The sequence below is a fragment of the Eptatretus burgeri genome, chromosome 12, assembly GCF_056783735.1.
Source record: "Eptatretus burgeri isolate ZD-2024b chromosome 12, Ebu_testis_v1, whole genome shotgun sequence".
NCBI classification, from domain to species: domain Eukaryota; kingdom Metazoa; phylum Chordata; class Myxini; order Myxiniformes; family Myxinidae; genus Eptatretus; species Eptatretus burgeri.
In genome coordinates, this window is record NC_140972.1 from 1,813,328 (window position 1) to 1,841,327 (window position 28,000).

General features: G+C 40.2%; 2 protein-coding genes across 3 annotated transcripts in view; one reads left to right on the top strand and one right to left on the bottom strand.

Moving 5' to 3' along the window:
- The window catches only part of LOC147014973 (proton channel OTOP2-like), an 89,163-nt gene that overhangs the window by 12,131 nt on the left and 49,032 nt on the right, over positions 1-28,000 (bottom strand). The window lies entirely within an intron of this gene.
- On the top strand, positions 282-3,994 carry LOC147014974 (proton channel OTOP2-like). The gene is made up of 2 exons (XM_085849153.1): positions 282-417; positions 2,823-3,994. Exons 1-2 carry the CDS (start codon positions 282-284, stop codon positions 3,977-3,979), a joined length of 1,293 nt encoding a protein of 430 aa, XP_085705279.1. The 3' UTR covers positions 3,980-3,994.

Here is a 28,000-nt window from a genome sequence, read left to right on the forward strand (position 1 = left end):
GTTGGATTAGTAGCAGCTAAATCAGCTGTTAAGAAAGGGGAAGATTTGGATCCAGATGTGGTACGAATGAAGTATAATTCAAATCCAGATGCGGTATAATTGGAATGAATGACAGCGAAGGTGGCTAGACAAATGGAAAAGGAACTGACAGACAAGATAGGACACATGTTGGAAAATGTACAAATAACAATAAAAAAGTACGGTGGAAACTGGAGAAAAGAGAACGCAGAACATGCGGATCATGTAACAAGAAATGTATGCGGAAGTGGCTGGTCCGACTGATGCCGGTGCAAGAGGTCACAAGTACACCACTGTTCATGATGTTGGTATTGCTAGCAGACCTGGAGGTTGGAGAGGTAGTGAAAGCAGAAGCTGGAAATGTGCTGAGGCAGCCAGCGCAATGCAAGTACGTGGCGGGTACCCTTCCAGAGGGGGTCATGCATCTCAAGCTCAAGGAAACGACAATTTCAGACAAAGTCAATGAATGAACGAGGTAGTGAATGTGGTTTCCGTGGAGGAAATGTTAGACAGGGAGCAAAGAAAGAACAACAGTGTGTACAATATGCCTGAATCCCAAGCTGTCAGCCAAGCAGAGGATATGAGGGAAATTGCAGATATGAGGAGGGATGGAGTAGGGGTTACTGAACTCGACATCAGAAGAGTTATGAGACTTCGAGACATAGATCAGAAAAGGCAAAATAAACCAAGAGTGTTGTTGGTTCAGTTTGAGGATGTCTCTTACAAAGCATCAATTTTAGCAAATGTGAAGAGATTTAGAAACGCTGAGAAGTGGAGGAAATAACAAGGAAACCCAACACAGGTGGAGGCCATTCAGCCCATCGTGCCTGCACGAACACCACACCAACCCGTCCACACAAGATCCAAAGAAGAAAATGCAAAAAAAAATTAATGATTTTTTTTTTTTGTAGTTTGTCTTTTCTGTATTTATTTATTTATTTATTTATTTATTTGTTTGTTTTTCCCTTTTCTTCCCCTCAGGGGAGGGGGCATGGCCTTGGTTAAAAACACACATCAACCACACAACCCCCCTTGACAAGACCCCCACCAACTGCACTCCGTACACAATCACCCATCACTGCTCAAACTACCTAAAAGTCTAAACAACATCCCCATACCCCTCTATCTCCATAACTTCCAGGTACCTATCTAATTCCAATTTAAACTTATGTACTTTTTCTGCTGCCACAACCTTTCCAGGGAGACCATTCCATGCATTAACTACTCTCTGAGTCAAAGACCCTTACCTTACGACCTTCTTAACTCTCCTCTTCTTTACTCTCAGGCTATGGCCCTTGGTCCTATCACTGTCTACTCTGTTGAATAATTCATCCGCACTTATTTTATCTCTACCTTTCATTATCTTAAACATCTCGATAATATCTCCTCGCAACCACCTCCTTTCTGGTGAATAAAGCCCTGTCTCCTTCAGCTGCTCCTCATAGCTGAGTCGAGCTAGGCTCGGAATCAATCTGTGTTGAACCCTCTGTTTGGCACCTATCTCCATTGTTTAGACCTATCGTGTAATAAGTAAATGGGAAGTTATACCCCACTGATTTGCTCTGCTAGATAAAGAATGCCCCCACCTACGGTTTCACTCATCTGTACCTAATAAGTAAAAACAGGTTGGACATACTGGAAACCGTAACAATGTAAAGCACGGCATCTCATAAACTTGTGTATGGATTGTAACAAAACATGGTGGATGAGTTGGTTCAGTGATAAGAACAAGGCAATTAGATTTTGGTTCAGGTCCACGTGCAGATCTGGCCTATCAGTGGGATGCAAAAGTGTAGACTGTTCAGCCTGGTAAAGGTATGCACTTCACCGAGTGCCGTTGTAGTTGATGCATGAAATTGTCTCCCTGGAAAGGTCATGACAGCATTAGCAGTAGATAGGTTTAAAATGGAATTAGGTTTAAAATGTGCGATTGTGATGTGTGCGAGAGGGTTCGGTCAAACTTCAAATGTGATGTTTGTGTTTGTTCAACCATCGTCTGCCCCGTCCCTACCTCACTAAAACTATTTATATTTGTATGTACACACCTTGATGATGCCCTTGTACCTGCCCCGCTGTTCTCATCTCCAGCTTAGCCTCCCACACATTCCCCACCAAGTCAAATTGTCAGTTGAACTGATTAAGTGAATTAATGTGTTGTTCTTGTTACCTCTGCCATCGAAGGTGTATGGAGGTTATGTTTTCATCCCTGTCTATTTGTTTGTCTGTCTGTGTGCAGGATATCTCAAAAAGTTAAGGACGGATTCAGACGAAACTTGTTGGACAGGTTGGGTGTGTGACGAGGACAAATTGATTCGATATTGGTGAAGATCCGGATCCGGATATCAGAATTTAGAAGTGATTCTTCACCATTGAGTGGTCATGCGTAAAACGATATAGTGTAGCACAACATCTCAAAAAGTTACGGACTGATTCTGACAAAACGAGTTGGATTGGTGACAAGAACAAGCCAATGAGATTTTGGTTCAGGTCTGGATGCAGATCTGGCCTATCAGTGGGATTCAAAACGTGAACTGTTCAGTCTGGTGGAGATATGTGCTCTACTGAGTGTAGTTGTATTTGTTGCTGCTGTTGTTGCTCAACCATGATAGACCAAATGGCCTCATTCTGCATTCAAGTTTCTTGGACACCCTTCCTTGTATTTATTGATTTCATCGATAAGAACCTTATAATGACACTTTTCCTGAGCTTATGTCATGCATGGTTGTTTTTTTTTTAATCATTGGAAAGAATCCACATATTGTAGAGAAACACTTGCTTAAGGAATTGCCTTTGTTTTCCTCCAGTTGTCAATGGTACAGATGCGTGTACTTGTGACACAGATCTGTGCCACATATTTCACGATGGTGCGCTGTACCTGCATCCTTTTAACATCGAACTCAGCCTCTTCTCCTCCACCATGCTCTTCGTCATGTGGCGCAATATTGGTGAGACAAAGGAGGAGGATACCGAAGACCATGTGAAACGAGGTTTTGAAATGAATGGCTCTTTTTTTGGTGTCATTGCTGGTGTTTTGACACTCACCTGCACAGTGGTCGTGATGGTGGCCTTCAGCGTACAAAATGGTAGTTCGGTGACCCGGCCTGAGGCATTAATAATGAACTACAGTTTTCAAATGACTGTCAGCATTGTCATGATGTTGTGCACACTTGCTGGCTTAGGCATGTATCACAAGGATGTACCGGGGATGCGTCGAGGGAAGAGCATTGTCAGAAGAATCGATGTTTCTCTCCTTGTGAGTGTTTCGGGGGGCCCGCTACTTTTGGGATATTTTATGGCTGTGGCAGCTGCTTTTGCACCTAATCGTGCTGAGCAATCCGGCCTCCTTTTTGCCAAGGCTATGTTTCAAATCCTACAGATTATTGGACAAAATTTGTTCATTGTTGAAGGCCTCAACCGGAGTGCCCCAATTCTTGATCATCGGCAATCTTTTTGCAGTCTGCCTCCGTTCACTGGTGTTGCCAATGACACTTTTGAGAGTGATGCGGGTTTCTCTGTTACTCCAATGTCACAGCGATCCCCTCATTTCTATATTGGAAATCCTTATCCATCTGAAACTGAGGGACAGAAACCAATCAGGAGTCCACAGGCATCACCATCTTCGATCTTGCAACACAAATGTCCTGATGGTCAGGAGGGGATAGAGGAAACTGCAAGTGGAAGTGATAGTAGCACTAGTGAGAAGGAAACTGCTTCCACTTGTGTTCAAACCCCTGCATTTCAGCGGCGTCTTGAGTTTGCCATCAGTGAGGATTATTCCCAGAACACGACTTGCAATGGTGCCTATGGGGCAGAGGTGGCCAGCACTGTTGTGTCCATGAGCTCGAGGCCTTCATCTGGTTATTGGAGTGCTGTTGCTCTCAAGCGGTGCATTCTCAAGAACATATCTGCCTTCCTCCTCCTTTCAAACATGGCGGTAGGTCACATCTTTGCTCATCAATAGGCAAATGAGTGATAAATGTGATTTTTGAAGTTTATCTACTTTGTTTATTTTTAAGAATAACTTTTAAAAGTTAGAATGTAATTTAGTGTTTAAAAGGACCAAAGCTAAGCAATGGTACTTGAGACAAAAAACAAAGTATGAATAAATCAATAAATAAGAATTAGTAAAAAATATATTTGATTATCATATTAATTCATGAAAAGACTTTGTGTTAATGAGAGGCTAAACTAATTGGTTTGAGAACTAGATGTTAAGGCCCAGTCACACCTTGACGTTTTAGCCAGCTTATGCCGATTTTTGGAAAATTTGTCTAAAATGCTGGTACACGTCGAATACGTTATGGGTAAGTTTTGATAACATTGAGAGCACGCTGAAAAACACTGCCATACGTCGTTGTACGCTGGCTTTAAACATTGTACTTTTCGGTTGTCCTCAAATTTTCCATGCTTGAAATTTTAAGACTTATGCCAGCGTATGACTCGCACGTTCCGCATAACGCTGGCCATTAGTTGTAGGCACGTCACGCGATCGTTGACACACGTCAACACACGTTACTTGTGAGTTACTCATAAGTCGAAACACGTCGAGGTAATGTTTAGCGTACCCGAAACTTATTTATAACCTATGAGTAACGTGTTGTACTCACGTTACGCGATCGGTGACACACATCGACACACGTTACTTGTAAGGTGCTCATAAGTCGAAACACATCAAGGTAATGGTTAGCGTCAGTGTTCCAGACTTCCTGGTTTTTTTTTTCTCCTTCCTTCGGTATGATGGTGATTTTGACACTTCGATTTCTAGTGTGGTTATAATAAAATATAATTAGTAGGCTGCCGCTCAACGATTTAAATCATAACCGCACTGTACACTGAACACCGTCATACCGAAGAAAAAAAAAAAACCGGGAGTCTGGAACACTGACGCTAACCATTACCTTGACGTGTTTCGACTTATGAGCACCTTACAAGTAACGTGTGTCGATGTGTGTCAACGATCGCATAACGTAAGTACAACTTATTCCCATCGCATGCGGAGCGTGTGTCATACGGCAAGGACGTCGTAACATTTTCAACATGTTCAAAATTACAAGACGTACTCCATTTAATACGACGTATGATAGCGTACTTTAGCGTTCTATTCACGGATACCAAACTTACCCATACCGTATTCGACGTGCGCCAGCGTTTTAGATGCATTTTTCAGAGGTCGGCATACGCTGGCAAGATCGCCAATGTGTGACTGCGATGTTGACACTTCAATTTCTGCGGCGGTTATGATTTGAATCGTTGTGTGGCAGCCTTTTCATAACCTACCCCACGTCATCGTCGGCGATGCGTGCAGCGCGCTATGCATAAGTTAGACTATCGTTGGGCATAGGTTGTGTAGGCCGACAACAGGTTCATCATTCGTTGGTATAAGTTATCTATAACACAACGAAACGTTCTGTGTCCGTTACTAATATGTTATGCATACGACCAACTCGTTATGAATACGTCCGAATCTTTAAAAAAAAAGCATCAAAAGTTCAACGTAAGCCAGCGTTTTACATACATCTTAATATGTTGCCATTGCTGGCTAAAACGTCAAGGTGTGACCGGGCCTTTAGCAAGGCACAAAGAGACACAATACTGTCAGAACCTGCTATTCACAGATTCGCTATTTGAGGAGCCCACCTATTCACAGTTTATATAATGCGACCTGCTTCGACATTCGCGGCCCTGTGTTTTGCGTATTTGGGGTTCGTTTAATTTTTTCCCGGGCGTATTCACGGCTTTTTTTTTCCTGGGCGTAGTCACAGTTTTTCCGGGTGTATTCACGGGTTTTTTCCGGGTGTATTCATGGGTTTTTTTCCCGGGTGTATTCACGGGTTTTTTTTCCCGGGTGTATTCACGGGTTTTTTCCCGGGTGTATTCACGGGTTTTTTTCCCGGGTGTATTCACGGGTTTTTTCCCGGGTGTATTCACGGGTTTTTTTCCCGGGTGTATTCACGGGTTTTTTCCCGGGTGTATTCACGGGTTTTTTTCCCGGGTGTATTCACGGGTTTTTTTCCCGGGTGTATTCACGGGTTTTTTTCCTGGGCGTATTCACAGTTTTTTGCGGACATATTCACGGGTTTTTTTTCCCAGGCGTATTCACAGGTTTTTTTTTCCCGGGTGTATTCACGGGTTTTTTTTCCCGGGTGTATTCACAGGTTTTTTTTCCCGGGTGTATTCACGGGTTTTTTTTCCCGGGTGTATTCACAGGTTTTTTTTCCCGGGTGTATTAACGGTTTTTTTTTCCCCGGGCATATTCACAGTTTTTCGCGGAGGTACTCACGGTTTTTTTCCCTGGGCGTATTCACAGTTTTTCGCGGACATATTCACGTTTTTTTTCCCAGGCGTATTCACAGTTTTTCGCAGACATATTCACGGTTTTTTTTTTTCCCAGACATATTCACAGTTTTTCATGGACATATTCACGTTTTTTTTCCCAGGTGTATTCAAAGTTTTTCGTGGACATATTCACGGTTTTTTCCCCAGGCGTATTCACAGTGTTTCTCGGACATATTCACGTTTTTTTCCCAGGCGTTTCACATTTTTTCGCGGACATATTCACGGTTTTTTCCCCAGACATATTCACAGTTTTTCGCGGACATATTCACGGTTTTTTTTCCCAGGTGTATTTACGTTTTTTTTCCCATGCGTATTCACGGTTTTTTTCGCAGACATATTCACAGTTTTTCATGGACATATTCACGTTTTTTCCCAGGTGTATTCAAAGTTTTTCGCAGACATATTCCCGGTTTTTTTCACAGACATATTCATAGTTTTTCATGGACATATTCACGGATTTTTTCCCAGGTGTATTCAAAGTTTTTCGCGGAAATATTCACGGTTTTTTTCCCAGGCGTATTCACAGTTTTTCGTGGACATATTCACGTTTTTATTCACAGACATATTCACAGTTTTTCATGGACATATTCACGGTTTTTTTCACAGATATATTCAAAGTTTTTCGTGGACATATTCACGGTTTTTTTTCACAGACATATTCCATGTTTTTCATGGACATATTCACGTTTTTTTCCCCCAGGTGTATTCACAGTTTTTCGCGGACATATTCACGTTTTTTTTCCCAGGCGTATTCACAGTTTTTCACGGACATATTCACGTTTTTTTTCCCAGGCGTATTCACAGTTTTTCACGGACATATTCACGGTTTTTTTTTCACAGACATATTCACAATTTTTCATGGACATATTCACGTTTTTTTGCCAGGTGTATTCAAAGTTTTTCGCAGACATATTCACAGTTTTTCATGGACATATTCACGTTTTTATTCACAGACATATTCACAGTTTTTCATGGACATATTCACGGTTTTTTTCCCAGGTGTATTCAAAGTTTTTCGCAGACATATTCACAGTTTTTCATGGACATATTCACGTTTTTATTCACAGACATATTCACAGTTTTTCATGGACATATTCACGGTTTTTTTCACAGACATATTCAAAGCTTTTCGTGGACATATTCACGGTTTTTTTCACAGATATATTCAAAGTTTTTCGTGGACATATTCACGGTTTTTTTCACAGATATATTCAAAGTTTTTCGCAGACATATTCACAGTTTTTTTTCACAGACATATTCCATGTTTTTCATGGACATATTCACGTTTTTTTTCCCCAGGCGTATTCACAGTGTTTCGCGGACATATTCACGGTTTTTCCCCAGGCGTTTCACATTTTTTCGCGGACATATTCACGGTTTTTTCCCCAGACATATTCACAGTTTTTCGCGGACATATTCACGGTTTTTTTTCACAGACATATTCATAGTTTTTCATTGACATATTCACGGTTTTTTTTCCCAGGTGTATTTACGTTTTTTTTCCCATGCGTATTCACGGTTTTTTTTCGCAGACATATTCACAGTTTTTCATGGACATATTCACGTTTTTTCCCAGGTGTATTCAAAGTTTTTCGCAGACATATTCACGGTTTTTTTTCACAGACATATTCATAGTTTTTCATGGACATATTCACGGTTTTTTTCCCAGGTGTATTCAAAGTTTTTCGCGGACATATTCACGGTTTTTTTTTCACAGACATATTCACAATTTTTTATGGACATATTCACGTTTTTTTTCCCCAGGCGTATTCACAGTGTTTCGCGGACATATTCACGTTTTTTTCCCAGGCGTTTCACATTTTTTCGCGGACATATTCACGGTTTTTTCCCCAGACATATTCACAGTTTTTCGCGGACATATTCACGGTTTTTTTTCACAGACATATTCATAGTTTTTCATTGACATATTCACGGTTTTTTTCCCAGGTGTATTTACGTTTTTTTTCCCATGCGTATTCACGGTTTTTTTTTCGCAGACATATTCACAGTTTTTCATGGACATATTCACGTTTTTTCCCAGGTGTATTCAAAGTTTTTCGCAGACATATTCACGGTTTTTTTTCACAGACATATTCATAGTTTTTCATGGACATATTCACGGTTTTTTTCCCAGGTGTATTCAAAGTTTTTCGCGGACATATTCACGGTTTTTTTTTCACAGACATATTCACAATTTTTTATGGACATATTCACGTTTTTTTCCCCAGGTGTATTCAGAGTTTTTCATGGACATATTCACGGTTTTTTTTTCCCAGACATATTCACAGTTTTTCATGGACATATTCACGTTTTTTTTCCCAGGTGTATTCAAAGTTTTTCGCGGACATCTTCACGTTTTTTTCCCCAGGCGTTTTCACAGTTTTTCGCGGACATATTCACGGTTTTTTTTTTCCCCAGACATATTCACAGTTTTTCATCGACATATTCACGTTTTTTTCCCCAGGCGTATTCACAGTTTTTCATGGACATATTCACGTTTTTTCCTCGGTGTATTCAAAGCTTTTCATAGACATATTCACGGTTTTTTCCCGAGACATATTCACAGTTTTTCATCGACATATTCACGTTTTTTTCACAGGTGTATTCAGTGTTTCGCTGACATATTCACGTTTTTTTCACAGACATATTCACAGTTTTTCATGGACATATTCACGTTTTTTCCCAGGTGTATTCAAAGTTTTTCGCAGACATATTCACGGTTTTTTTCCCAGGTGTATTCATAGTTTTTCATGGACATATTCACGGTTTTTTTCACAGACATATTCATAGTTTTTCATGGACATATTCACGGTTTTTTCCCCAGGCGTATTCACAGTTTTTTGCGGACATATTCACGGTTTTTTTTCACAGACATATTCATAGTTTTTCATGGACATATTCACGGTTTTTTCCCCAGGCGTATTCACAGTTTTTTGCGGACATATTCACGGTTTTTTTTCACAGACATGTTCACAGTTTTTCGCGGACATATTCACGGTTTTTTTCCCAGACATGTTCACAGTTTTTCATGGACATATTCACGGTTTTTCCCCAGGCGTATTCACAGTTTTTCGCGGACATATTCACGTTTTTTTTCCCAGGTGTATTCACAGTTTTTCCCAGGCGTATAAACAGTTTTTCCTGGACATATTCACGGTTTTTTTCCCAGACATGTTCACAGTTTTTCATGGACATATTCACGGTTTTTCCCCAGGCGTATTCACAGTTTTTCGCGGACATATTCACGGTTTTTTTCACAGACATATTCAAAGCTTTTCGTGGATGTATTCACGGTTTTTTTCCCAGACATGTTCACAGTTTTTCATGGACATATTCACGGTTTTTTCCCCAGGCGTATTCACAGTGTTTCGCAGACATATTCACGTTTTTTTTCCCAGGCGTATTCACAGTTTTTCGCGGACATATTCACGGTTTTTTTTTTCACAGACATATTCACAATTTTTCATGGACATATTCACGTTTTTTTCCCAGGTGTATTCAAAGTTTTTCGCCGACATATTCACAGTTTTTCATGGACATATTCACGGTTTTTTTCACAGACATATTCCATGTTTTTCATGGACATATTCACGGTTTTTCCCCAGGCGTATTCACAGTTTTTCGCGGACATATTCACGTTTTTTTTCCCAGGTGTATTCACAGTTTTTCCCAGGCGTATAAACAGTTTTTCCTGGACATATTCACGGTTTTTTTCCCAGACATGTTCACAGTTTTTCATGGACATATTCACGGTTTTTCCCCAGGCGTATTCACAGTTTTTCGCGGACATATTCACGGTTTTTTTCACAGACATATTCAAAGCTTTTCGTGGATGTATTCACGGTTTTTTTTCACAGACATATTCCATGTTTTTCATGGATATATTCACGTTTTTTTTTCGCAGACATATTCACAGTTTTTCATGGACATATTCACGGTTTTTTCCCCAGGCGTATTCACAGTGTTTCGCAGACATATTCACGTTTTTTTTCCCAGGCGTATTCACAGTTTTTCGCGGACATATTCACGGTTTTTTTTTTCACAGACATATTCACAATTTTTCATGGACATATTCACGTTTTTTTCCCAGGTTTATTCAAAGTTTTTCGCAGACATATTCACAGTTTTTCATGGACATATTCACGGTTTTTTTCATAGACATATTCAAAGTTTTTCATGGACATATTCACGGTTTTTTTTTCCCAGGTGTATTCACGGTTTTTTTTCGCAGACATATTCACAGTTTTTCATGGACATATTCACGGTTTTTTTCACAGACATATTCCATGTTTTTCCCCAGGCGTATTCACAGTTTTTCACGGACATATTCACGTTTTTTCCCAGGTGTAGTCAAAGTTTTTCGCAGACATATTCACGGTTTTTTTCACAGACATATTCACGGTTTTTTTCACAGACATATTCATAGTTTTTCATGGACATATTCACGGTTTTTCCCCAGGTGTATTCACAGTTTTTCACGGACATATTCACGGTTTTTTTTTTCCCAGCCGTATTCACAGTTTTTCGCGGACATATTCACGTTTTTATTCACAGACATATTCACAGTTTTTCATGGACATATTCACGGTTTTTTTCACCGACATATTCAAAGTTTTTCGTGGACATATTCACGGTTTTTTTTCACAGACATATTCATAGTTTTTCGTGGACATATTCACGGTTTTTTTCACAGACATATTCCATGTTTTTCCCCAGGCGTATTCACAGTTTTTCACGGACATATTCACGTTTTTTTTTTCGTAAGCCTGGTGTTGGCGCAGTGGTTAGGGCAGCGGCTTGGGATCCAAAAGGTCCTGAGTTCAATCCCCGTTGGGCCACTGAATTAATACACCAGGGGGTTGACTCAGCCTGTCATCCTTCCGAGGTCAGCGAAATGAGTACCAGTGTACTGGGCCGGTGTATACCCCGGTTAAAATAGGTGTACCATATCCCTGTGTTGTAAGAGGCGACTAGGGTTGCGTCAGGAAAGGCATCCGGTGTAAAACATGTGCCAAATCACTATGCGGATCATATGGATGATCTGCTGTGGCGACCCCGAACGGGAGCAGCCGAAAGAAGAAGAAGAAGATTCCATGTTTTTCGTGGACATATTCACGTTTTTTTCCCAGGTGTATTCACAGTTTTTCGCGGACATATTCACGTTTTTTTTTTCCCAGACATATTCACAGTTTTTCATGGACATATTCACGTTTTTCTTCCCAGGCGTATTCACAGTTTTTCACGGACATATTCACGGTTTTTTTTTTCACAGACATATTCACAATTTTTCATGGACATATTCACGTTTTTTTTCCCAGGTGTATTCAAAGTTTTTCGCAGACATATTCAAAGTTTTTTGTGGACATATTCACTGTTTTTTTCGCAGACATATTCACGGTTTTTTTCACAGACATATTCATAGTTTTTCATGGACATATTCACGGTTTTTTTCCCAGGTGTATTCAAAGTTTTTCGCGGACATATTCACCTTTTTTTTCCCAGGCGTATTCACAGTTTTTCATGGACATATTCACGTTTTTTTTCCCAGACATGTTCACAGTTTTTCATGGACATATTCACGTTTTTTTTCACAGGCGTATTCACAGTTTTTCGCAGACATATTCACGGTTTTTTTTCCCAGACATGTTCACAGTTTTTCGCAGACATATTCACGGTTTTTTTTCCCAGACATGTTCACAGTTTTTCGCGGACATATTCACGGTTTTTTTTTCACAGACATATTCACAGTTTTTCGTGGACATATTCACGTTTTTTTTCCCAGGTGTATTCAGTTTTTCGCGGACATATTCACATTTTTTTCCCAGGCGTATTCACGGTTTTCTCCCCAGGCATATTCACAGTTTTTCGCGGATATCTTCACGGTTTTTTTCATAGACATATTCACAATTTTTCATGGACATATTCACGTTTTTCTCCCCAGGCGTATTCACAGTTTTTCGCGGATATATTCATGGTTTTTTTTCACAGACAGATTCAAAGTTTTTCATTGACATATTCACGGTTTTTTTTCCCAGGTGTATTTACGGTTTTTTTCCCAGGGGTTTTCAAGGTTTTTTTTCGCAGACATATTCACAGTTTTTCATGGACATATTCACGTTTTTTCCCAGGTGTATTCAAAGTTTTTCGCAGACATATTCACGGTTTTTTTCACAGACATATTCATAGTTTTTCATGGACATATTCACGGTTTTTTTCCCAGGTGTATTCATAGTTTTTCATGGACATATTCACGGTTTTTTTCCCAGGCGTATTCACAGTTTTTCGCGGACATATTCACGGTTTTTTTCACAGACATATTCAAAGTTTTTCGCGGACATATTCACGGTTTTTTTTCCCAGGCGTATTCACAGTTTTTCACGGACATATTCACGGTTTTTTTTTTCACAGACATATTCACAATTTTTCATGGACATATTCACGTTTTTTTTCCCAGGTGTATTCAAAGTTTTTCGCAGACATATTCAAAGTTTTTTGTGGACATATTCACTGTTTTTTTCGCAGACATATTCACGGTTTTTTTCACAGACATATTCACGGTTTTTTTTCCCAGGTGTATTCATAATTTTTCATGGACATATTCACGGTTTTTTTCCCAGGTGTATTCAAAGTTTTTCGCGGACATATTCACGTTTTTATTCACAGACATATTCATAGTTTTTCATGGACATATTCACGGTTTTTTTCCCAGGTGTATTCAAAGTTTTTCGCGGACATATTCACCTTTTTTTTCCCAGGCGTATTCACAGTTTTTCGCGGACATATTCACGGTTTTTTTTCCCAGGCGTATTCACAGTTTTTCATGGACATATTCACCTTTTTTTTCCCAGACATGTTCACAGTTTTTCATGGACATATTCACGTTTTTTTTCCCAGGCGTATTCACAGTTTTTCGCGGACATATTCACGGTTTTTTTTTCACAGACATATTCACAGTTTTTCGTGGACATATTCACGTTTTTTTTCCCAGGTGTATTCAGTTTTTCGCGGACATATTCACATTTTTTTCCCAGGCGTATTCACGGTTTTCTCCCCAGGCATATTCACAGTTTTTCGCGGATATCTTCACGGTTTTTTTCATAGACATATTCACAATTTTTCATGGACATATTCACGTTTTTCTCCCCAGGCGTATTCACAGTTTTTCGCGGATATATTCACGGTTTTTTTTCACAGACAGATTCAAAGTTTTTCATTGACATATTCACGGTTTTTTTTCCCAGGTGTATTTACGGTTTTTTTCCCAGGGGTTTTCAAGGTTTTTTTTCGCAGACATATTCACAGTTTTTCATGGACATATTCACGTTTTTTCCCAGGTGTATTCAAAGTTTTTCGCAGACATATTCACGGTTTTTTTCACAGACATATTCATAGTTTTTCATGGACATATTCACGGTTTTTTTCCCAGGTGTATTCATAGTTTTTCATGGACATATTCACGGTTTTTTTCCCAGGCGTATTCACAGTTTTTCGCGGACATATTCACGGTTTTTTTCACAGACATATTCAAAGTTTTTCGCGGACATATTCACGGTTTTTTTTCCCAGGCGTATTCACAGTTTTTCACGGACATATTCACGGTTTTTTTTTTCACAGACATATTCACAATTTTTCATGGACATATTCACGTTTTTTTTCCCAGGTGTATTCAAAGTTTTTCGCGGACATATTCACGGTTTTTTTTTCCCAGGCGTATTCACAGTTTTTCGTGGACATATTCACGTTTTTATTCACAGACATATTCACAGTTTTTCATGGACATATTCACGGTTTTTTTCCCAGGTGTATTCAAAGTTTTTCGCAGACATATTCACAGTTTTTCATGGACATATTCACGGTTTTTTCACAGACATATTCACAGTTTTTCATGGACATATTCACGGTTTTTTTGCAGACTTACTCAGAGTTTTTCATGGACATATTCACGGTTTTTTTGCAGACTTACTCACAGTTTTTCATGGACATATTCACGTTTTTATTCACAGACATATTCATAGTTTTTCAGGGACATATTCACGGTTTTTTTCCCAGGTGTATTCACAGTTTTTCATGGACATATTCACGGTTTTTTTCACAGACATATTCACAGTTTTTCGTGGACATATTCACGGTTTTTTTCACAGATATATTCAAAGTTTTTCGTGGACATATTCACGGTTTTTTTCACAGACATATTCCATGTTTTTCACCAGGCGTATTCACAGTTTTTCACGGACATATTCACGGTTTTTTTTCGTAAGCCTGGTGTTGGCGCAGTGGTTAGGGCAGCGGCTTGGGATCCAAATGTCCTGAGTTCAAGCCCCATTGGGCCACTGAATTAATACACTAGGGGGTTGACTCAGCCTGTCATCCTTCCGAGGTCAGTGAAATGAGTACCAGTGTAGTGGGCCGGTGTATACCCCGGTTAAAATAGGTGTACCATTTCCCTGTGTTGTAAGAGGCGACTAGGGTTGCGTCAGGAAAGGCATCTGGCATAAAACATGTGCCAAATCACTATGCGGATCATATGGATGATCTGCTGTGGCGACCCCGAACGGGAGCAGCACGAAAGAAGAAGAAGATTCCATGTTTTTACTGGACATATTCACGTTTTTTTCCCAGGTGTATTCACAGTTTTTCGTGGACATATTCACGTTTTTTTTCCCAGGTGTATTCACAGTTTTTCGTGGACATATTCACGTTTTTCTTCCCAGGCGTATTCACAGTTTTTCATGGACATATTCACGTTTTTTTCCCCAGGTGTATTCAAAGCTTTTCGTGGACATATTCACGTTTTTCTTCCCAGGCGTATTCACAGTTTTTCGTGGACATATTCACGTTTTTCTTCCCAGGCGTATTCACAGTTTTTCATGGACATATTCACGTTTTTTTCCCCAGGTGTATTCAAAGCTTTTCGTGGACATATTCACGTTTTTCTTCCCAGGCGTATTCACAGTTTTTCACGGACATATTCACGGTTTTTTTCCCAGGTCTATTCACAGTTTTTCGTGGACATATTCACGTTTTTTTTCCCAGGCGTATTCACAGTTTTTCATGGACATATTCACGTTTTTTTCCCCAGGTGTATTCAAAGCTTTTCGTGGACATATTCACGTTTTTCTTCCCAGGCGTATTCACAGTTTTTCACGGACATATTCACGTTTTTTTTCCCAGGCGTATTCACAGTTTTTCACGGACATATTCACGGTTTTTTTTTTCCACAGACATATTCACAATTTTTCATGGACATATTCACGTTTTTTTCCCAGGTGTATTCAAAGTTTTTCGCAGACATATTCACAGTTTTTCATGGACATATTCACGGTTTTTTTCAGAGACATATTCCATGTTTTTCATGGACATATTCACGTTTTTTTTTCCCAGGCGTATTCACAGTTTTTCATGGACATATTCACGTTTTTTTTTCCCAGACATGTTCACAGTTTTTCATGGACATATTCACGTTTTTCTCCCCAGGCGTATTCACAGTTTTTCGCGGACATATTCACGGTTTTTTTCCCCAGACATATTCACAGTTTTTCATCGACATATTCACATTTTGTCACAGGTGTATTCATTGTTTCGCGGACATATTCACGTTTTTTCCCAGGCGTATTCACAGTTTTTCGCGGACATATTCACGGTTTTTTTCCCAGGCGTATTCACAATTTTTCGCAGACATATTCACGGTTTTTTTCCCAGACATGTTCACAGTTTTTCATGGACATATTCACGGTTTTTTCCCCAGGCGTATTCACAGTGTTTTGCAAACATATTCACGTTTTTTTCCCAGGCGTATTCACAATTTTTCGCAGACATATTCACGGTTTTTTTTCCCAGACATGTTCACAGTTTTTCATGGACATATTCACGGTTTTTTCCCCAGGCGTATTCACAGTGTTTTGCCAACATATTCACGTTTTTTTCCCAGGCGTTTCACATTTTTTCGCGGACATATTCACGGTTTTTTCCCCAGACATATTCACGGTTTTTTCCCCAGACATATTCACGGTTTTTTCCCCAGACATATTCACAGTTTTTCGCGGACATATTCACGGTTTTTTTTCACAGACATATTCAAAGTTTTTCATGGGCATATTCACGTTTTTTTTTTCCCAGGCGTATTCACAGTTTTTCCCAGGCGTATTCACGGTTTCTTTTCGCAGACATATTCACAGTTTTTCATGGACATATTCACGTTTTTTCCTAGGTGTATTCAAAGCTTTTCACAGACATATTCACGTTTTTTTCCCCAGGCGTTTTCACAGTTTTTCGCAGACATATTCACAGTTTTTCATGGACATATTCACGGTTTTTTTCAGAGACATATTCCATGTTTTTCATGGACATATTCACGTTTTTTTTTCCCAGGCGTATTCACAGTTTTTCATGGACATATTCACGTTTTTTTTTCCCAGGCGTATTCACAGTTTTTCGCGGACATATTCACGGTTTTTTTCCCCAGACATATTCACAGTTTTTCATCGACATATTCACATTTTTTCACAGGTGTATTCATTGTTTCGCGGACATATTCACGTTTTTTCCCAGGCGTATTCACAGTTTTTCGCGGACATATTCACGGTTTTTTTCCCAGGCGTATTCACAATTTTTCGCAGACATATTCACGGTTTTTTTCCCAGACATGTTCACAGTTTTTCATGGACATATTCACGGTTTTTTCCCCAGGCGTATTCAGAGTGTTTTGCAGACATATTCACGTTTTTTTCCCAGGCGTTTCACATTTTTTCGCGGACATATTCACGGTTTTTTCCCCAGACATATTCACAGTTTTTCGCGGACATATTCACGGTTTTTTTTCACAGACATATTCAAAGTTTTTCATGGGCATATTCACGTTTTTTTTTTCCCCAGGCGTATTCACAGTTTTTCCCAGGCGTATTCACGGTTTCTTTTCGCAGACATATTCACAGTTTTTCATCGACATATTCACGTTTTTTCCCAGGCGTATTCACAGTTTTTCATGGACATATTCACGTTTTTTCCTAGGTGTATTCAAAGCTTTTCACAGACATATTCACGGTTTTTTCCCGAGACATATTCACAGTTTTTCATCGACATATTCATGTTTTTTTCACAGGTGTATTCAGTGTTTCGCGGACATATTCACGTTTTTTTCACAGACATATTCAAAGTTTTTCGTGGACATATTCACGGTTTTTTTCACAGACATATTCCATGTTTTTCATGGACATATTCACGGTTTTTTTCCCAGACATGTTCACAGTGTTTCGCGGACATATTCACGGTTTTTTTCACAGACATATTCCATGTTTTTCATGGACATATTCACGGTTTTTTTCACAGACATATTCCATGTTTTTCATGGACATATTCACGGTTTTTTTCCCAGACATGTTCACAGTTTTTCGCGGACATATTCACGTTTTTTTTCCCAGGCGTATTCACAGTTTTTCGCGGACATATTCACGTTTTTTTTCACAGACATATTCAAAGTTTTTCGCAGACGTATTCACAGTTTTTTATGGACATATTCACGGTTTTTTTCACAGACATATTCCATGTTTTTCATGGACATATTCACGCTTTTTTTCCCAGACATGTTCACAGTGTTTCGCGGACATATTCACGGTTTTTTTCACAGACATATTCCATGTTTTTCATGGACATATTCACGGTTTTTTTCACAGACATATTCCATGTTTTTCATGGACATATTCACGGTTTTTTTCCCAGACATGTTCACAGTTTTTCGCGGACATATTCACGTTTTTTTTTCCCAGGCGTATTCACAGTTTTTCGCGGACATATTCACGGTTTTTTTTCCCCAGACATATTCACAGTTTTTCATCGACATATTCACATTTTGTCACAGGTGTATTCATTGTTTCGCGGACATATTCACGTTTTTTCCCAGGCGTATTCACAATTTTTCGCAGACATATTTACGGTTTTTTTCCCAGACATGTTCACACTTTTTCATGGACATATTCACGGTTTTTTCCCCAGGCGTATTCACAGTGTTTCGCAGACATATTCACGTTTTTTTGCCAGGCGTTTTACAGTTTTTCTCGGACATATTCACGTTTTTTTTCCCCAGACATATTCACAGTTTTTCGCGGATATATTCACGGTTTTTTTTCAAAGACATATTCAAAGTTTTTCATGGACATATTCACGGTTTTTTTTTTCCCAGGCGTATTCACGGTTTTTTTTCGCAGACATATTCACAGTTTTTCCTGGACATATTCACGTTTTTTCCCAGGCGTATTCACAGTTTTTCATGGACATATTCACGTTTTTTCCTCGGTGTATTCAATGCTTTTCGCAGACATATTCACGGTTTTTTCCCAAGACATATTCACAGTTTTTCATCGACATATTCACGTTTTTTTCACAGGTGTATTCAGTGTTTCGCGGACATATCCACGTTTTTTTCACAGACATATTCAAAGTTTTTCGTGGACATATTCACGGTTTTTTTCACAGACATATTCCATGTTTTTCCTGGACATATTCACGGTTTTTTTCCCAGACATGTTCACAGTTTTTCATGGACATATTCACGGTTTTTCCCCAGGCGTATTCACAGTTTTTCGCGGACATATTCACGGTTTTTTTCACAGACATATTCAAAGCTTTTCGTGGATGTATTCACGGTTTTTTTCACAGACATATTCAAAGTTTTTCGTGGATGTATTCACGGTTTTTTTCACAGACATATTCCATGTTATTCATGGATATATTCACGTTTTTTTTTCGCAGACATATTCACGGTTTTTTTCCCAGACATGTTCACAGTTTTTCATGGACATATTCACGGTTTTTTCCCCAGGCGTATTCACAGTGTTTCGCAGACATATTCACGTTTTTTTTCCCAGGCGTATTCACAGTTTTTCGCGGACATATTCACGGTTTTTTTTTTTCACAGACATATTCACAATTTTTCATGGACATATTCACGTTTTTTTCCCAGGTGTATTCAAAGTTTTTCGCAGACATATTCACAGTTTTTCATGGACATATTCACGGTTTATTTCACAGACATATTCAAAGTTTTTCATGGACATATTCACAATTTTTCATGGACATATTCACGGTTTTTTTCACAGACATATTCAAAGTTTTTCATGGACATATTCACGGTTTTTTTTCCCAGGCGTATTCACGGTTTTTTTTCGCAGACATATTCACAGTTTTTCATGGACATATTCACGGTTTTTTTCGCAGACATATTCATAGTTTTTCATGGACATATTCATGGTTTTTTCCCAGGTGTATTCACAGTTTTTCGCGGACATATTCACGGTTTTTTTCACAGACATATTCAAAGTTTTTCAAGGACATATTCACGGTTTTTTTTTTCCCAGGCGTATTCACAGTTTTTCGCGGACATATTCACGTTTTTATTCACAGATATATTCACAGTTTTTCATGGACATATTCACGGTTTTTTTCACCGACATATTCAAAGTTTTTCGCAGACATATTCACGGTTTTTTTCACAGACATATTCATAGTTTTTCATGGACATATTCACGGTTTTTTTCCCAGGTGTATTCAAAGTTTTTCGCGGACATATTCACGGTTTTTTTCCCAGGCGTATTCACAATTTTTCGCAGACATATTCACGGTTTTTTTCCCAGACATGTTCACAGTTTTTCATGGACATATTCACGGTTTTTTCCCCAGGCGTATTCAGAGTGTTTTGCAGACATATTCACGTTTTTTTCCCAGGCGTTTCACATTTTTTCGCGGACATATTCACGGTTTTTTCCCCAGACATATTCACAGTTTTTCGCGGACATATTCACGGTTTTTTTTCACAGACATATTCAAAGTTTTTCATGGGCATATTCACGTTTTTTTTTTCCCCAGGCGTATTCACAGTTTTTCCCAGGCGTATTCACGGTTTCTTTTCGCAGACATATTCACAGTTTTTCATCGACATATTCACGTTTTTTCCCAGGCGTATTCACAGTTTTTCATGGACATATTCACGTTTTTTCCTAGGTGTATTCAAAGCTTTTCACAGACATATTCACGGTTTTTTCCCGAGACATATTCACAGTTTTTCATCGACATATTCATGTTTTTTTCACAGGTGTATTCAGTGTTTCGCGGACATATTCACGTTTTTTTCACAGACATATTCAAAGTTTTTCGTGGACATATTCACGGTTTTTTCCCCAGACATATTCCATGTTTTTCGCGGACATATTCACGGTTTTTTTCACAGACATATTCCATGTTTTTCATGGACATATTCACGGTTTTTTTCACAGACATATTCCATGTTTTTCATGGACATATTCACGGTTTTTTTCACAGACATATTCCATGTTTTTCATGGACATATTCACGGTTTTTTTCCCAGACATGTTCACAGTTTTTCGCGGACATATTCACGTTTTTTTTTCCCAGGCGTATACACAGTTTTTCGCGGACATATTCACGTTTTTTTTTCACAGACATATTCAAAGTTTTTCGCAGACGTATTCACAGTTTTTTATGGACATATTCACGGTTTTTTTCACAGACATATTCCATGTTTTTCATGGACATATTCACGGTTTTTTTCCCAGACATGTTCACAGTGTTTCGCGGACATATTCACGGTTTTTTTCACAGACATATTCCATGTTTTTCATGGACATATTCACGGTTTTTTTCACAGACATATTCCATGTTTTTCATGGACATATTCACGGTTTTTTTCCCAGACATGTTCACAGTTTTTCGCGGACATATTCACGTTTTTTTTTCCCAGGCGTATTCACAGTTTTTCGCGGACATATTCACGTTTTTTTTTCACAGACATATTCAAAGTTTTTCGCAGACGTATTCACAGTTTTTTATGGACATATTCACGGTTTTTTTCACAGACATATTCAAAGTTTTTCGTGGACATATTCACGTTTTTTTTCCCAGGTGTATTCAGTTTTTCGCGGACATATTCACATTTTTTTCCCAGGCGTATTCAAAGTTTTTCGCAGACATATTCACGTTTTTTTCCCCAGGCGTATTCACAGTTTTTCGCGGATATCTTCACGGTTTTTTTCACAGACATATTCACAATTTTTCATGGACATATTCACGTTTTTCTCCCCAGGCGTATTCACAGTTTTTCGCGGACATATTCACGGTTTTTTTTCCCCAGACATATTCACAGTTTTTCATCGACATATTCACATTTTGTCACAGGTGTATTCATTGTTTCGCGGACATATTCACGTTTTTTCCCAGGTGTATTCACAGTTTTTCGCGGACATATTCACGGTTTTTTCCCAGGCGTATTCACAATTTTTCGCAGACATATTTACGGTTTTTTTCCCAGACATGTTCACACTTTTTCATGGACATATTCACGGTTTTTTCCCCAGGCGTATTCACAGTGTTTCGCAGACATATTCACGTTTTTTTGCCAGGCGTTTTACAGTTTTTCTCGGACATATTCACGTTTTTTTTCCCCAGACATATTCACAGTTTTTCGCGGATATATTCACGGTTTTTTTTCAAAGACATATTCAAAGTTTTTCATGGACATATTCACGGTTTTTTTTTTCCCAGGCGTATTCACGGTTTTTTTTCGCAGACATATTCACAGTTTTTCCTGGACATATTCACGTTTTTTCCCAGGCGTATTCACAGTTTTTCATGGACATATTCACGTTTTTTCCTCGGTGTATTCAATGCTTTTCGCAGACATATTCACGGTTTTTTCCCAAGACATATTCACAGTTTTTCATCGACATATTCACGTTTTTTTCACAGGTGTATTCAGTGTTTCGCGGACATATTCACGTTTTTTTCACAGACATATTCAAAGTTTTTCGTGGACATATTCACGTTTTTTTTCCCAGGTGTATTCAGTTTTTCGCGGACATATTCACATTTTTTTCCCAGGCGTATTCAAAGTTTTTCGCAGACATATTCACGTTTTTTTCCCCAGGCGTATTCACAGTTTTTCGCGGATATCTTCACGGTTTTTTTCACAGACATATTCACAATTTTTCATGGACATATTCACGTTTTTCTCCCCAGGCGTATTCACAGTTTTTCGCGGACATATTCACGGTTTTTTTTCCCCAGACATATTCACAGTTTTTCATCGACATATTCACATTTTGTCACAGGTGTATTCATTGTTTCGCGGACATATTCACGTTTTTTCCCAGGTGTATTCACAGTTTTTCGCGGACATATTCACGGTTTTTTCCCAGGCGTATTCACAATTTTTCGCAGACATATTCACGGTTTTTTTCCCAGACATGTTCACAGTTTTTCATGGACATATTCACGTTTTTTTGCCAGGCGTTTTACAGTTTTTCTCGGACATATTCACGTTTTTTCCCAGGCGTATTCACAGTTTTTCATGGACATATTCACGTTTTTTCCTCGGTGTATTCAAAGCAAAGCTATCCCCGGTTTTGAGCGGCAAGAGGTCTCCTTCGGGGCTCCCTGCTGACATTCTCAAAGTTAAGTTCCGGTTGTTATTTGTCCCGTTTTAACTGTTTAATTTTCTCACCTACATGTTAATGTGTGTTCCTAGTTCGGTTTTGTTTCAAAAATCGTGCTATTTTGTGAGTATTTATGTCGACGTTCTCACCTGGTGTTTGAGGCCTAGTCCTAGGCTTGAGGCCTACCGGTTCCACTTGGTGTTCGATCGTTTTTTTTTTTTGTTTGTTTGTTTTTTCTCCCCATTACCTTCAATTTCTATCCTCCCCATTACCTTCAATTTTCATCCTCCCCACTTTCCAAACATCCCCCATTCTCCCAACTAATCTCTTTCTTATCTCAAAAAAAAAAAAAATAAAAAATAAAAATAAAAAACCCAACAACAACAACAACAACAACCTTCTCCCGATTCTGCTACTTCTTCCTCTTAACTTCCTCCTCGTCTTCCTCGATTTCTTTTTTTTTTTTTTTACACTTCCATGACCTAATCTGTTGAACTCTCTCATACATTAATATTAACAACAAAAACGATCTTATAATGCTTCATCTTCCTCTCTCACACATGTGGTACTCTTTACTGTTTCACAATGCACTACTCTTCTGCTATTTTAACAGACTGCTCTCATTTCGACCTCTCCTTCATTCCTTGCCTAAAAAATCCAACTATTACAGCGCTTCTTCTCTCCATGCTCTGAATTCGCCTTCATTGCATCCATCAAGAATTGTGTTAAATCGCATCTCTGACCTAAAACTTTTAAAAACCACAGTTTGCCATGGATGCTCGCTTTCCATCAACCATTCTTTTGTGGCAACTTCAGTGCCAACTCACCGCCCTCCCCGCTCACTCTCACTCTCAAAGGAACCATCCCACTCTTCTCCCTCCAAGCCTCCATCTCAGCTCTTTCAAAAATTCCCCCCTCACCTTTCTCCCACCTTTCATCCCCCTCACTCTTCCTTCTCTAAGTTGCCCCCCTCTCATCCACCAACCTGCCTCCCTCCACTGCCCTCTCACCTCCATCTCTTCACTCCACCTCCTCAAATCCTCAACTGCCATCTTCCTTGTCTCTTGTCCCCCCTCTCTCACAGCACCACAGAGCCTTTTCTCCTCCTCATTCGGCCCCCTCCCCTCGCTATTCTGCAATACCCCACACTCCTTCAGCAACCCTCCTTACCTCCCCCTCGTCCCTCGTCCGACCCTCCCCGCCCCCTCCACCTCCTGCACCAAAAGCCTCCTCCCCTACCTCTTCATTAAAAGTGTGGACCTCAAATATCCGGGGCCTTCGCTCAAACCTTTCAGATCTTTCCATGCAGGTTGCCACTGACAAACCAGACATTATCTGCCTAACAGAAACTTTCCTCTCCCAAGACGTGTCTGACTCCCAAGTATCTCTCCCTGGTTACTCCCTCTTACGGTATGACAGACCTGAGCCTCGTCCTGGTGGAGGTGTTGCTCTCTTCATCAAAGACTCTATTCCTCACTCTCCCTGCACTGCTCTCACTCCCCCACACCCCCAGGAATACCTCTGGCTTCGGCTTCCCCTCCACTCCCACCTCATGTTTATATGTGTACTGTACCGTCCACCGAACAGTGATGACTCCATCTACACCTCACTCTCCGAAAACATGGACCATCTTCTGTCTTCTCATCCAAACTCTCTCTTCCTCTTATGTGGCGACTTCAATTGTCATCACGCCAGTTGGCTAGGTGTGGGTACCTCTCTCACCTGCCATGGGACATCAGCAAAAGCTTTCTGTGACTCATTGGGACTGACTCAATCGGTCAACTTCCCGACCCGGATCTCAACCAATGGTACTCCATCTCTTCTGGATCTGATTTTGACAAATTTCCCTGACAATATCTGCTGCTCTTCCTTCGCTCCAATTGGTTCTTCTGACCACGTCCTTATTAAAGTGGACATCTCTCTGGCTGTTATCAGAGAACCACCTCACCGCCGTCGAGTCTGGCATTTCACTCAAGCCGACTGGCAGGGTCTCCGAGCAGCCATCAAACTTACAGACTGGTCTCCTATCACTACTTTCTCAAACATCAACTCATCCTGGGAATTCTTTCAAAGAAACTTGCTCTCCCTCATGCACAGATTTATCCCCTCTCGTGTTCAGTTGTCTTACCCTTCCTCCCGCCCTTGGTTTACTGAAGCTTGTGGCGAGGCAGTTGTCCTGAAACAACTTGCCTTTGCCTCATGGAAAGCAAACCCAACTGAGGGCAATCTCAGTTCTTTCCACAAAGCTCGGAACAAGTGTGTAGCTACCCTCAGGAGAGCCAGAAAACAACATCTTTCTCATCTCAAGTCTGAACTCTCAAACCTCTCTCCCTCCTCAAAATCCTGGTGGCGTTTAATCAAATCTGTTTCTGGTGTATGTTCCCCCTCCATCCCCTCCCTTACCTCAAATGGCCGCACTGCTGATTCCACACGTGATAAAGCTGAATGTCTAAACTCGGTGTTTGCAGCTAAATCTTGTGTCCTAAACCCATCACTATCTCTACCCACTTTACCCAGTCGCACCCAACTGTCCCTGGACTCTGTATCCTTTTCTCCTGACAAGGTGGAGAGCTTGCTTTCAAACCTCGAGTCAGATTCTGCAACCGGTCCAGACGGCATCAGCCCACGTGTCCTCAAAGCCTGCTCTTCTGCTCTTGCTCACCCTCTCTCTGTTCTATTCACCCTCTCATTTTCCCAAGGTCATCTGCCATCTGCTTGGAAATCTGCTAACATCACTGCCCTGCATAAAAAAGGTGCAAAAACAGATCCCTGTAACTATAGACCAATCAGCCTTCTCCCAATCATCAGCAAGGTTATGGAATCCATCATCGCTTCAGACATGAAATCCTTCCTCTTCTCCAATGGCTTGATTTCCAATCATCAATTTGGTTTCAGACCAGGTCACTCTACCCTAGATATGCTGCTACTGCTCTCCCATCAATGGATGGAGGTCCTCAATGCCAGACAGGAAATCCGAGCCGTATCCCTGGACATATCACGTGCTTTTGACACAGTCTGGCACCCTGCCCTACTCACCAAACTCTCTTCCCATGGTATTCAAGGTCATCTCCACTCATGGCTCGCAGACTTCCTCTCCTGTCGCAGTCAACGTGTGGCCCTAAATGGAGTTCTTTCATCCCCTCTTCCTGTGCAGGCTGGAGTTCCTCAAGGTAGCGTTCTGGGCCCTGTTCTTTTTCTGGTTTTCATCAATGATCTCTCGGACTCTCTGGAAAATCCTCTATTTCTCTTTGCCGATGACTCAACCCTCTGCCGTACCATCTGTCATCCCTCAGACCGGCAAGCAGCAGCTTCTTCGCTCACTGCAGATCTGGATAAAATCACAAACTGGTCCAACACGTGGAACATGTCTTTCAATCCAGACAAATCTCACACTCTCACTATGTCTCTTCGAAAGGACCGTTTCCACAAGCCCCGGATCCACTTTCTCAACAATCCTCTGGAAGAAGTCTTTTCTTTCAAGCTTCTGGGTCTCACTATCTGCCATGACCTTTCCTGGGAAAGTCACATTTCCAACCTTGCCTCAAAAGCCAGTCGCCGACTGGGAATCCTCCGTCGTGCAAAGTCCTTCCTCGGCCCTCTTGAGCTCCTGACCACTTACAAAGCTTTTGTCCGTAGCCTGATGGAGTACTGCTCTCCCCTCTGGGCTGGTGCTCCTGCCTCCCACCTTTCTCGACTTCACGCTGTCGAAACCAGGGCTTTTAAGATCATTGGCATCTCCCGCAATGAAGCTGAGTCTTTGGGCCTCTCACTCAATCACCGCAGGTTGGTCGGTGGTCTTTTTGTCTTCTACCGACTCCTCTCCAGCCTTGCCCCCCCTGCTCTCTCTGCGATTTGTCCCAACCACATTTCCACAGGGCGCTCAAGGTCCGCCAACAACCCCCTTCTGGTAAAACTACCAAAATCACGAATCACTGCTCATCTTCACTCTTTCATTCCTCTTTTTTCCCGCCTTTGGAATAAACTTCCTCACTCTATTCTTTCCCATTCTTCCCTTCAGGCTTTCAAAACAGCTGTTCACCACCACCTCTTATCTTCCCCCATCCAAATCCTCGATCTTTTCTACCCCCGATAATCCACCCAAGCCCACTTCCTTCAATTCTCCTGCTTTCCTTCCTGAAAGTCCCTTTAATGTCCATCTTCCCCTCGCCATGTTCCCCGTCCCATCCCCATCCCTCTCCCTTCCACAGTTCACCTGTGTCTGTTCCCCAATGTTTTGTCCCTTCCACTCCCGCCCCTCTTGTCTCATGCCTCCTTGCTGTGAGTTGTGTGTTAGCTCTCATACGAGCCTCGACCAAGGTATAAAAAAAAAAAAAAAAAAAAAAAAAAAAAAAAAGCTTTTCGCAGACATATTCACGGTTTTTTCCCAAGACATATTCACAGTTTTTCATCGACATATTCACGTTTTTTTCACAGGTGTATTCAGTGTTTCGCGGACATATTCACGTTTTTTCACAGACATATTCAAAGTTTTTCGTGGACATATTCACGGTTTTTTTCACAGACATATTCCATGTTTTTCCTGGACATATTCACGGTTTTTCCCCAGGCGTATTCACAGTTTTTCGCGGACATATTCACGTTTTTTTTCCCAGGTGTATTCACAGTTTTTCCAGGCGTATAAACAGTTTTTCCTGGACATATTCATGGTTTTTTTCCCAGACATGTTCACAGTTTTTCATGGACATATTCACAGTTTTTCCCCAGGCGTATTCACAGTTTTTCGCGGACATATTCACGGTTTTTTTCACAGACATATTCAAAGTTTTTCGTGGATGTATTCACGGTTTTTTTTCACAGACATATTCCATGTTTTTCATGGATATATTCACGTTTTTTTTTCGCAGACATATTCACGGTTTTTTTCCCAGACATGTTCACAGTTTTTCATGGACATATTCACGGTTTTTTCCCCAGGCGTATTCACAGTGTTTCGCAGACATATTCACGTTTTTTTCCCAGGCGTATTCACAGTTTTTCGCGGACATATTCACGGTTTTTTTTTTTTCACAGACATATTCACAATTTTTCATGGACATATTCACGTTTTTTTCCCAGGTGTATTCAAAGTTTTTCGCAGACATATTCACAATTTTTCATGGACATATTCACGGTTTTTTTCACAGACATATTCAAAGTTTTTCATGGACATATTCACGGTTTTTTTTCTCAGGCGTATTCACGGTTTT

Coding starts and splice junctions, on each gene's coding strand:
- LOC147014974 (XM_085849153.1), top strand. CDS start 282: ATGCCGGTGCAAGAGGTCACAAGTACACCACTGTTCATGATGTTGGTA. Junction 418..2,822: donor GCAATGCAAGTACGTGGCGG/GTACCCTTCCAG, acceptor GTTTTCCTCCAG/TTGTCAATGGTACAGATGCG.